This window comes from Tetrao urogallus, assembly GCF_951394365.1.
Source record: "Tetrao urogallus genome assembly, chromosome: 2".
In the NCBI taxonomy this organism is placed as follows: domain Eukaryota; kingdom Metazoa; phylum Chordata; class Aves; order Galliformes; family Phasianidae; genus Tetrao; species Tetrao urogallus.
The window spans coordinates 85,035,929-85,049,000 of record NC_136814.1 but is presented as its reverse complement, the minus strand read 5'-3'; the positions used below and the strand labels follow the sequence as shown (position 1 = coordinate 85,049,000).

The following is a 13,072-nucleotide window of genomic DNA, read 5'->3' as shown; positions in this document are numbered from 1 at the left end:
CTAAGGGTGATACTTCACTTAAGTTTAACAAAATTCATAAGCAATGTGAAAACTCATTTAAATAGTTTATAACATCCTTGATTTGGTATAAATAAAACTGTTAGGTTGTACTGCTTCCAGTCCTGTAATGCAATTCTGATATTCACTGCTGCAATAAATTAGGCCTTATAAACAACAATACATCATAAAACAAATTCAAGAGATGTTGTAAATAGGGAACAAAATGGAAATTATCTCATGCAAGCTTTTTCAGTGTAAACCCCTTGACGCATGCTGTAACCAGCCAGTTAATAATTGCTTTGTAAATTCTTGTAAATCTGAAATGAAGCAGAGGGGATAAAGCCAACAAACAAATCATAAAGTATAATTGTTACTTGTTTGGAGTGATTATTGCCACTGCCAGCCAGGTTCCAAGTCTCATAACAAAGAATTTGTTGGGTTTTTTTATTTCCTCCGTTTCAGCTGTTTTACTGGTGATGGAGAATACATACAATCCTTATCAATAAATAATGTGTCACACAAAAGATACGCTTGGTCAGTTTCTGAATATTTTAAATATTTTAATATTTTAAGCAGTAATACACCGTAAATTTTAATACTTCTCTCTTTGGAGTACTCTCTCCCCCTTCTTCACTCAGAATGGATTTTCTCAGGCTGGACAGAATATGTGATAGATGATAAAAATCAAGAGCACACAGAAATGGAGACTATGACTGTAATACTATAATGCAGTGGCTCCTTTTCAGAACGAAGAAGACATATGAAGCTATCTTTTTAAAAAGAAACCATTTATAAAAACAAAGCTTGGCGAGATCATGAACTGGAAATAGGTTTATCCAAAGGACAAATGCTGGCAGTCTTTATCATCAGCACTGCTGCCATTTTTAGCTAAAATATTCCAGATTTTTTTAGGAATCTCACCATTAATTTGATGCTGAAATACAATTCCATGCTATGTTGTCAGCATTATAACAATGATCTTATTTTGTACTGCAGGTTCAACAGCTTCAGAAATCATCAATTTCTTCTCTCTTGTCTCATGGTTTTCTCCCATATAAGAACATATAGAATAGTATTTTATGATCTGTGTTTGGTTTATTGTTTGTTTGTTTGTTTTTTAATCAGGAAATATAAAATGGGATAGAATAGGAGAATCTGTAAGATAAAGTCAACTGTTTTAAAAGAGGTTCTTTGCTGTCCCTCACTTGGTGCCAATAAATCATGCTATTTAAAACAAATATTAATCTTATTTGTAATGATTTAAGTTACTTATCTTGTACTCCTACAAATGTATAATTGCTTTAAAAATTTTAAAGTTTAAAATGCTGTACTTAAGTATAGCAGATGTATTTTATTTTCTTCACATCCGGAACCTCCAGTGAGAACCAAATAAAACATTTAATTTCTGCCATGCAAATAGATGTATGCCTCATCTGAATACCTCTGATCTTGGCATCATATCATATATAAAAACACATTAATCGAATCCTGTTATTATTAAGAGATATGAACGTTTATTGCAATTCATTTCTACAAAAAGAAATAAGCTCCTATTTCATTTTCTTAACAAATGCAAGTTCTGAACATGCTTAAAGCACTTAGCAGTCTCAGTATAGACTGCAGACAATAACTCAATATACTGTGCAAAAGTATTATATATATAATATGTACTTAATATATATATATATATAACATATAAATATTTACGTAGTACTTAATACTTAGTATGTATATATTTAAAGTCTACAACAATTTTAAGTACAAAATTATCACATACTACTGTATAAATGTAGAGAAAATCCATTTCAGGGAGCTTGAAGAAAAATCAGCCAGTAAATATTTCAGAAAATGATGCATTTAGTTTAAATAATATTGAAAAGGTACTAAAGAAGTGGCTTTAGTGACTGCTTGAGCACTTCCCTAGCTGATGGAGGATTGCTAAATTGTGATCTGAGTCAAGACTAACTGTCTGAACAGAAAAATCAGTGTAAAATCTGAGGAATGTTTTGCTCATTGTTTTCTCCAGACAAAAATCATTGATTACTTTAGATAAGTCGTTACCTTATGACATATCCAAATGTTTTTATAGATGTAAACATTCAAAAATCTTGAAAATTTACTTGCATGCTAATGATTAATGACTGTAACCAGAAAAAAACAGTCCACTCTCTCCTCAAAAACCAAAAAAATAGGACAAATTAACATTAAAACAATAAGAAAAGACATTATAGGGTCAACTATGACAATTAGTGGCCTGTTTAGCATCTCCTTTAGCTGAATCTTCGACAGACCGTTTAATTTTTTTCTAGAGCTGAAGGCATTTAAAGAAGGCACAAATTTAATGTAGTGAAACCGTGAACAGTCACAGAAGAATGCTGTAAGACACTTACAGGAACGAGGAATTTTTTTATTTCTTCCAAGGCATGACTCATACGAGAATATGCTTCCCCAGGTGGAGCAAACACTTCAATTAATACATGAAGCTCATCACTCAAGTGCGCATATTTAGCTTCTCCACTTTTCCTCAGTTCTTCCTCCTATGAAAAAGAGTGGTTTCTTTAGAACTGGGAATCCACTGATTTTGCATTGGTTTAGCTTTTACAGAGAACACGACGAAAAAACATAATGCAAACAGACTTTTAGTACAATCCATTTAAAGATTTAAAAATCATTTTTGAGTGCTTGAATGGTAAAACCAGTGTAATTATCAATTTAATCAGCACAGTGAAAAAAAGCTAAATACTCTAAAACTGAGTAATGAAAAATTAACTCCATAAATGCGAAAGATGATACCTGTAGACTGTACATATTAGTATTGCTAAATTAAAGACTGCTCTGGCTTTATCTGAGACATGAGGTCTGAGTTTCTGTTCCAGTTCTGATATTTGGTAACTATGCAGTCCTGTGTACAATGGTTAAGATGATGGTTCATCTCAATTAGGTTTATTTTGACAGTCTTTGGTCTCAGTTTTCTATCAATTAAATGAGGGTAAGAATCCAAATTTATGTCAGAGCAATATTGTGAAACATCACCCCACTGTTTTATACAAGGCTTTGAGATAGCAAATGTAAACTGTTATGCACATTAATAGTAGCTACCCTACAAAAAGCAAAGTGTAAAATAGTGATCAAGTTAATGTAATTGTCTGTGACAACAGAATGAAAAATTTATCATTACTATACAAAATAGCAATAAGAAATGCTGAAAATCTGATGAGTTTAAACCTCAGTCTTCAAAAATACTGTAAGAACTGTAACTTTGAAGAAAGTACATTTGCATATTTTCATTTTATAGATGGAAAACCTAATCAGAGAAAACAAGTAAATTAATTTGCTTAAGATTGGGTTAGAAGTTACATCTTCTTAGTATATACTCAGATTATTCTTTTGCAGCATGAAGATATCTAAGACATAAAAACTAAAAACGACAGCTGATACGTTATTTATTAACAAAGTCAACAAACTTCATTAAAATATAAATCACAGCTATTATTTTTCAAACATAGGCAAAAATAATATTTATGTGATTATTTTCACATCAGTAACATGATTTTATAATCCACACTTCTCTCACAGGAAGATATGCATATGCTTGCACGGTTGAAACGACAGTAATGACATTCTTCTCTTCACCGTAAAATCAGGGATTCTGAAAAGGCATCATTTTATAACCTTCCTAGGTTCAATGTATGCTTTCCGTTACAGCTCAGCAGGTATTTCTGCAGGTGTTAGAGACAGCAAAATCACACACACACACACAGAACTGTAGGGGTTGGAAGGGACCTCCAGGGATCATCGAGTCCAACCCCCCTGCCAAAGCAGGTTCCCTACAGCAGGTCGCACAGGTAGGCATCCAGGCAGGTCTTGAACAACTCCAGAGAAGGAGACTCCACCACCTCCCTGGGCAGCCTGTTCCAGTGCTCCTTCACCCTCACTGTAAAGAAGTTCTTGCACACATTTGTGTGGAACTTCCTATGCTGCAGTTTCCGGTCGTTTCCCCTTGTCCTGTCTCCACTCACCACTGAAAAGAGTCCAACCTCGCCATTCTGCCCCCACACCTTAGATATTTATAGACCTATAGATATTTATAGACAGCATTTCTGCCTGAATATATCTAATGATGCTTTTTTCATGGAACTCATAAATAATGGATTTTCACTTCGTACCTCTTCCTGCAAGTGTGATATGTCAGAAAATATTTCTTTTACTGCAAGTGTGTGTTGTTAAAGGAGAGAAGCTCCTTCAGGAAAAATATCAAAGAGTAAGAACTCATAGTCTATGTAAGCACTGTATGAAGATTTGCTTCCCTGACCCAGTGAGGATGACTAAGCATGTGAGTTGCTCCAAAAGTAATGTAGCAGCTTAAACCTGCTCATGTAGAAGTGAACCAAACCGTGATAAGATCAACACATGCTGAAAATGTGATGGAACCACTGTAGAGAACTATCCTGAAAAAAAACAAAATACAGTTAAGATAGTAAGTGTTATTAGGCACTGAATGTTATAAAAAAAAAACTTCGGATCAAATCAGTTTTGGTATATAATAAGAATAAAATTAATAGATTTCCTGGGCTTCTGGATCAGTGTTGGCAATCTCTTCTAATACTGACCTTCATGTTAATAATATGCACCTTCTTTACTATCAGGTTATTATCTTTAATTATGCCCTGGTTCAGTGCAGCCCCCTCCAGAAACCATTATCCACCAGATCCTAACATCATTCTCTCCCTCTGTGCACCAACTCCCTTCATATCTCAAAGTAATATATAGCATTATATTCCATGTCCCAAAACAGCTACTGTCACAAGCTGTGCTTCAGACTTTCTTTGTCCTCACATGTTTTGGTCAGACACACCACCCTTAACCTGACGTATGTTTTCATAACTCACTGCCTCATGTAAGATAACAGATATTTTGAAACATCTGTGGTATTTCCTAAGTTAGAATCATAGAATCATAGAACCCTTAGAGTTGGAAGGGATCATCTAGTCCAACCCCCCCGCAATGACACCACAGCTAGATCACGTTGCCCAGGGCCTGATCCAGCCTCACCCTGAATGTCTCCAGGGATGGAGTATTAACATCTGTTACATGTTATCTGCAACCTGTGCCAGTGTCTCACCACCTTCACTGTGAAAGACTTTTACCAACCTAAATCTACCCTCTTTGATCTTGCAGCCATTTCCCCTTAAAGTTAACTTGAGGGAAATTAAGAAGTTCCCCTAAGTTATCTTAAGTTCCAGTTGACCAAAGCAGGGAAAATGAATTATAAAACTCCTCAGCAGAAATTAGACGAATACTGACCTCTGCAAAGGCAAAGCAGTAGCAATATAAAGGCCAAGAAAAATGATCAATTATCTCTTGATGAGAAAACAGCCTTACAATTTTAGAAGTATATGTTCTGACCCTGAGAGAGAATTTGTTTCTGACTGGAAGATGGACGAGTACACTTAATTAAAACAACTGGAAGGAACAACTAGAATTTGTACAGTAAACAAAATTATGTGATCCAGATTGACAAATGAAAAGTAAGCTGATAAAACCAAAATGCCAGAATATTCAAGAATAAAAGGAAGAAAAACAAAACAAAACAAAACTGAAGCAGGAACTTAGGAAAACACATAGATAAACTGTACAAATACAAGTGGATCTTATAGTGTAACAAATATAGCCATAAAAAGAAACAAAGTGCATTTGAAGAACAAAAGAGAATTTGAAAAAGAGAGAAAAGAGAATTTGAAAAAGAGAAATTGAAGAGAATTGCACTGTATTTCCTATCTGACAAGAACTTGCAAATGAAAGCACAGAGCAGAAAACAGACAAAGCTGAAAATCACAGCACTGTTGCTGGAGAAGAGCTGTTCAGAAGATCAATGGACAATGCTGCAGAAGAAAATTAATGAGCATGAAGTTTCACAAAATGCAAACCAATTATTTTTAATCTGGACATAAATGCAGAACCTAAGATGTCTGTAATGCTGATGCTAGCAACAGTAATAACTGAGCTCTAGAGAAAGGAGTAAATCAGAACAGATATAATGCGTTTTGGAGTTCAAAATCATTCAGATCCTAGGTCCTAAAGAGAAGAATGCAGAGAAAAATACTGAGGAAAAATCGGAGAATAGAAAGGAATTTGAGAATAGGGAAAGGATTCAGCAGGGTATAAAGTGAAGCTAAATGCTCAGCCATCCCTTAAGTATCATTTTTAGAGAAGTAATTTTCAGTCCAGGTCAAAGAATAAAGACAATGGATATAGTCAGGACATGAGAGTTTGCACAGCAGAGCTAAGAGAGTAGGTGTACTCCTGTCACATTACAGAATCTGCAGGCACAAACACCCTGTAAGTAAATACAGGTGTATAAAAAAGAACACTGCTTATAATAGAGGAATTTTTGAACATATATGCAGAGATTTGTGCACATTGTGTTACTTCCCAATATATTTCTTAATGAAATAAAACATCTCAATGATAAAGAGGTGCTAACTTGTATGTAGATTATATTGGTTTTAGTTAGTTGATGGGGAAATCATAGATAGATCAGTAGAATGGGACAACAAAATGTCCACCGAATCACTATGGGAAAAGCTAGAACATCTGAACAAAAATTGTTCGAAATCTGTGCAAAGGAAATAAACTTGTAGAAGAGAAGTTAACACATTTAAGTGGTGTGCGACAAAAAGGAGATCACAAGTAGTCGCTATCATGACCGACAAGATATAATCTACACAAAGAATGTGCCAGAAAGCTGATAGTGGCAAGAGAGTTCACAAACCTACAGATACCCCTATGCTTGCACAGAACTAATCGAGATGAAATAACTATAAAACTAAATTAGATAAAGATGCTCAATGAATGCAACCAACGTATTTGAACAAAAAGTTTGAAAAGCCCATGCAGGAAATCAAGAGATCCGATAGAAATGCACAACTGCCATATTTAAAGATGCTTCCTTCGAAGATCATTTTTATCTTAATAGTTCTGATCACAACTAGGGACCATTGTATTCAGGATGGATTCCGATTCCAGAGGAAGTCTTGCTTTTAATGAGAGTACAAAATGTCATGTTTTTATTTATGCAAGGCTAATTACCAATTTGTTGCATGCAAGCTATAAAGTACATTCAACTTCCACTACACTGTGAGCAAAAAAATATCTTATTTGCAATCTTTTTTTTTTCTTCATCATAGTGGAGTGGTAAAAGTCTAATCAAAGAATTGTTAGTACTCTAGTTCCATACTAATTCTTGCAGTTTAAAGTACGTGCAGGAAAAACGATGAATACACAAACTTTCTATTGCCTACTCTGTTCCCTGGTGTAATGTTCCCCTATCCACTGCTCTTAGGTCCAAAGGCAGAGATATGGGTAGATGGTACGGGGCATTAATGTGAAAAGAGAGGGCATAGATTTGTTAACACTGTTTGGAAGAAAATATTCTCTTTTCCTTTGCTATCATTCTCACTTTCCTGAGATCACTTATCTAGTTTTATAGCATTTTTCTAGCTTTATTTATTTTATTGTTAAGAAATTATTTTTTATAAATTTTAATCCTATTTTTAGAGACAGAGAGTGTGAACAGTTACCTTAAATTGATACAAATGTTATGGACAGTAGAAAGTTTGTCGTATGGTTTAGCTAATTCAGCAAGCTGTTAAATTATCAAACATGCTGAAAATTTGATTATATGTATTTATGTTAAGAATTCAGAGGGTTCTGTATGCTGACAAAAATAGTAGAATTTTAAAATACCTAATTATCCAGCAAACAATCATCTTGATCTCCATGAATTATACTCCACAATTTCAAATCCCTGTGTAATCAAAACGCATTGTTTTTTTCAAATATACAAACAGGATAATTAAATGAAATAGCTCTATCCTTTTTTTTTTTTTCCTCTGTCATTTATGATAATTTCAACTGGCTCTATTGGACTGAATTTTTTAAAAAGTGGAATATATAGATTAAATATTCATATCTTAAGATTTGCAAAATACATTCTGTCTTTAAGTATAGGGACATATGTGAAAAGAAATGCTTTGAAGTTCTTAGGGAATTCATTTGCAGTGCATTGTATTATTAGATTATCAAGCTGAAATACAAGTCAACTCCAACTGTACAATAGCTCAGTGCTTTATAAAGAGCTTTTTTTTGGTTACATGAAGGAAATAATTGTAAGAGTATTTTTACCATAGAGAAAGTTTGGTAAGGAAAAATCAGTGCCTAATCTATTTTATGTAGAACCATAGTGAAAAACTTTTACTGTATTTCCTAGGAGCAAATAATCAGGGCTCTAGCATGTGCATGTGCTTACCTCTGTCTATACAAGAAACTGAAGTTTCAGTTTGGGAATTCATTTATTCATGTATTTCGAATCAATTTAATGATGAAAGAGCTAAGTACACACTTATAGGTAACTACCTGCTTAATCATCCATCTAATGAAGGATGTTCCTTAAATACAAGCACGCAGAACAAATCCACTGAAGCACATAGGCAGTAGTTTGGTGGTACTGATGATGTCTACATGCATAGATATAGCAAACCTTTCCTGATCTTACTGCATAAAACCTGCTCACTTAGCTCACAGCTATAAAGAACTTGAAAGCCCAGGATTTAAACATAATTTTGATCCTAAACCCTGGATTGTGGCCATCTGAATTCCCCCCCCATCAGTTGTATTCCAGCCTATAGAAGCCAGTGTTTACAACACTTAGATGCAGAAATTTCTGACCAGCCACACCTCATTAGAGTGATGGAAATCTCATACTTATTTCATGCTCAAGCTTCTTTTGGATTCAAAAACTAGTGAGGGACTATGTAAGATAGATGCCTGAATACACTCTAACAAAAAAAAAAAAAAAAAGTGGAACTGGCTGCCTTAATGAGACAGCAGTTGGACTGCTCATCAAGTTAGGAGATAGTTGTCCATTGTAGGAAAGTAACTAGAGGAATGCCACAAGAACCACTCTGGGACATATGCTCTTAATCAATACATAAGTGATCTAGAATATGAGTTGAACAGTAATGAAAGTTGTGTAGTGCTTTCTAGAGTGCTCTGTGCACCCTATTAGGGACTCTAGATACATAATTTCTAGAGGCTAATCTTGGAGATGTCAGAGTTCTCCAGAAACAATGGTTCAGTGTCGAATAGCAATTAACAAGATATCCCTTCTAGGAGGAAAATAAATTAAACAGCACAGGATTATGACAGTGTTATTCTGTCTCATTTGGAAATGTGATTGCATCTAGCTAGGTGTGGTGTGTTGTATACCTAAAGAATGAAAGCATTTGCAAATCTAAGCTGTTTTATCCTATGTATAATTGCTTGCCACGCACTAGGTGAATCTTTTTTTTTATTAAAGAACACTTATAACATAGATGCGTGCACTTAAGGCAGTGTCAAATATAGAATTCATTTCTAATAACGTTTCTCACAATGCTGCACATTTTGTTTAAAAGATGCTATAACTAATTAGTATTCAAATGAGCTCAATGTAGTATTACAAGTGCTTCATCTAGAAAGTAATGTAACACTTCAGTGGCTCTGATTGCTCATTATAATCATAGCTGAGAGAGTGCACAGGAGATCTATTTACAGCTGCTTCCAGTTGCAAATCCAGGGATCATGACTGTTGCAAGGCATGCAGAGAAGTACAGCAGCCTTTGTTTCTCTGGTCCTGCTGTCTTTGCCTGCAGCTTTTTTTTTTTGAAGGATAATGTTGAGAGCACCCCTCAGAAATGCAGCTGGGAAGCTTGTGCAAGTAGCAATGATCCTCTTTAACTCTTCTATGTTTTTTTCTAGGGAATGTCCACTGTTGACCAGGTTTCCACATTAACACTTTACACTCTGAAATGCAATGGTAATGTGATGCAGAGAAGATCCCTCCCTAAACACTTGAAAAGAGCTTTGCATCTGGGCAACCTGATCCAGCTGTGGTGTCACTGTTCATTGCATGGCAGTTGGACTAAATGGCCCTCACAGGTTCCTTCCAAATCAGGATTTTATGATTCTATGGTCTCTAGGAATCCCTGTTTTTACTGAGTATATTGAAACTGACTTTTGTTTTTTGTTTTTTTTTTTTAAATGAATGAAATGCCAGCTTTCTGATGTGTATATACATAAAGGTGAGGCTTTTCACTTTCTTAGGGGTGCTTTTTTAAGAATGAAATTCAGAGGTACTTTTGTTGGCACACAGTAGCTATTTTCACTTGATTGCTATAGTAGCCGAGGCAGGAGAACAGGGAGGGTTTTGAACCCAACAGTTTAAATACCTGTCTGATAAGCTGCATTATAAAGTGCATTTTCATGCAATTTGACTGATGATCATTATTTATGAAAGCCTTGATAAACCACAGTTTTGAAAATGAAGATAAGCAAGAGTATTTGAGGATCCTACCACTAAATAAAGAGAAAACTTTTTTCTATTTCTCCTTTATTATCATGCAATGATGCTGAAAGCACATCAGTGGAGGTCACCCACACTGGTGGAGGGAGCCAGACCTCTGAAAAATGATGGAGGAAAAGAAATTTCATAAATAATGGCCAAACATTGAGTCTAATAGCAATAACGCAGATTGAAATGGTTAAATATCTGAATTTGCTCCAAAAACATACAAAGTATTTCAAATAACAGAAAAATGAAAACACCTGAACAATCAAACAGTAGGTTGAACTTTTTTTCACAAGCACTATTTCTGATTTGGAATTTTAATGTCATGCAAATGAGACATTTCATGTCACATGTCATAGTTGCACACAAATTTGCAAGTTTCACCTGCTTTTTCTTTCCCAGTATGATTAGGTTTTGCATAATGACAAAGGAAACAAACATATTTTCAGTGGTAAAATTAATTTTTCCTCTACTATTCAGAAAATCTAACTACTCACGTGACATTAATTTAGACAAATAAACTTCAGTGACAGTGCAAGTACTTGGATTTCTCACAAAGGTGTCACAAGGAGTTAATAGATGAATCTGTTATAGTAATATTACATATATCGTGATTTTATGTCTGACAGTAGCTGAACTTAAGTAAAATTGCTTGCAAATAGATTCTCAGTCATCTTGGCTATGATGGTGATTCTTCTCTGCAAAGATGGAAGAACACATTTTCTAATTTTCTCATAATGGAAAATTGTACAGATATTAGTCCAATATAAGCTGCAAACGAGTCTAAGACTAAAAACTCTGATTTTTAATGAGTAGTGATTATAGCAGTTCTAATACTAATTCATTAGCTGGTTCCTTTTCATGAAATGTGCAAAGTACTGAGATGATGGAAAATTCAGATAACATTCAACTCCTTGGCGAAGCAGCCTGAACCTGACCTTAACTTTGAACCATGAGAGAGTGACTTAAGAACGTACTACTCCTAAAGAAGTCAAACTTACCTCTGACAAGTTTGTTATTTTAATATAACTTGAACAAGGGTCAGGATGATGGTAATATTTGAGTGAGGTCACAGCCTGTGACTCCAACAAGAACTCCAGTAATCTTCATTGCAAAATTTAGAATATTTGACCTGATTACGTCAAGTCAGAGCCAGCTCCAGCTGCTCCAAAATGGACCCACTGCTGCCAGAGCTGAGCAACACCAGGTGTGAATCTGGGAGACCAGATTTAAGGTGGGGAAAAACTGCTGCACAACGGCAGCTGGGAGAAAGGAAGGAGAAATGGGAGAGAAGCAGCCACCAAGGTCATTGCAGAAGGAGGGCAGGAGATGTCCCAGGCATGAAGAAGAAGCTCCCTGAAGCCCAGGAGAAGCCCACAGTCCAGAAGGCTGCATCCCTGCAGCCCATGGGCACCACATGGAGCAGATCTTCCTGTATAGCCACAGAGAAGCCCATGGTGCAGCAGTGGATGAGGCCTGAAGCCCGCAGCCCATGGATACCCCCGCAGGAGCAGCCTAGGTTGGAGGTGCAGCCTGAGGAGAATGGCACATGGTGAGCAGGAGGGCTGGGGGAGCTGGGGGTTGTGGGGACAGTGCTGGAACAGTGCTGGAAGGTACAGAGCCACGTACTGTGAGTGCTGCAGTCTGGGGGAAGACCATCTGGGATCAGCTGGAGAAGGACAGCATCCTGTGGAAGAGACCCAGTGTGGAGCAGGGGCAGAGCATGACCATGGAGGAGTGGCAGAGATGAAGTGTTATGGACTGTTTTTAGTTTGCTTTTGGTTCTTACTGCTCCAAACTTATTATCACTATGGTGAGTCTGTTTCGCTTGTGATGGTAATTGGTGAGTGATCTCTCTGTTCTTATCTCAACCCAATATAACCTTATGGTATTCTCTCCCTGGTGTTGTTCTGAGGTTGGGAAATGAGAGAGCGGTGTGGTGGTGCTGAATGGCCCATCAGAGTGAAAACACAAAAGTTAAGAAGATCAAGATCCTTCACTGGAAGGGAAAGTGACCCTTTGGCAATTTACAGAAAAATCTAAGTATCTTGACTTTCATCTGTCTTTTCAAAAATTGTCCCAATAACAAGAGGAAACCACACTAAGCAGAAAGTCTGCAGTGACCTGCAAAAACTATAATAAAAGCTGTGTGAGCTTAATTTCTCTGAAATGCCATTTCACGACTATGCATTTGTTCTGTTCACGTTACATTTGCCAGCTGCAAAATACTGTCCGATATATCAGTTTTTATATTGAAAGACTGAGAAAAGATTAGAAAGAAGCCTGTTGGGTGACAAGGATTTTCCTCTGGGAAATCCCACACTGTGAACATTACACCATTCCTTAGATTTACAAAGAAAACACCAGATGTGCATTCATTTAAAAGGAGCTTATCCATAGCTGAAGTGGCCACTGGTACTAAACTGGCCTGGCCAGTGTGCCAGAGAAAACATCCTACAACACCCCTCCTAAATACTCACAGAGCACTGTCCCTGCTACCCTCTCCAAAATACTCCCCATCTCCCATAAGCACTCTGACTGGGTCCAAATCCATCACACCCATCAAACAAACATAAAATTGTAACAGCAAAAATAATTGTAAAATTCTGTTTAAAGCCGATCACTGTACTCCAGAAAAGGTTAAGTACCAGCAATCTTCAAAGAGTCAGCTAATTTTACTGCACT

At 36.2% G+C, this 13,072-nt stretch overlaps 1 protein-coding gene across 1 annotated transcript in view; it reads right to left on the bottom strand.

Annotated features, from left to right (window-relative positions):
• Nucleotides 1-13,072, bottom strand: part of KHDRBS2 (KH RNA binding domain containing, signal transduction associated 2) — a gene marked incomplete at both ends in the record, with an annotated part of 305,525 nt that overhangs the window by 150,121 nt on the left and 142,332 nt on the right. The window contains one exon of the mRNA XM_079532881.1: nucleotides 2,391-2,537. Within this exon, the coding sequence (XP_079389007.1) occupies nucleotides 2,391-2,537 (147 nt within the window). The remainder of the gene's footprint in view (nucleotides 1-2,390; nucleotides 2,538-13,072) is intronic.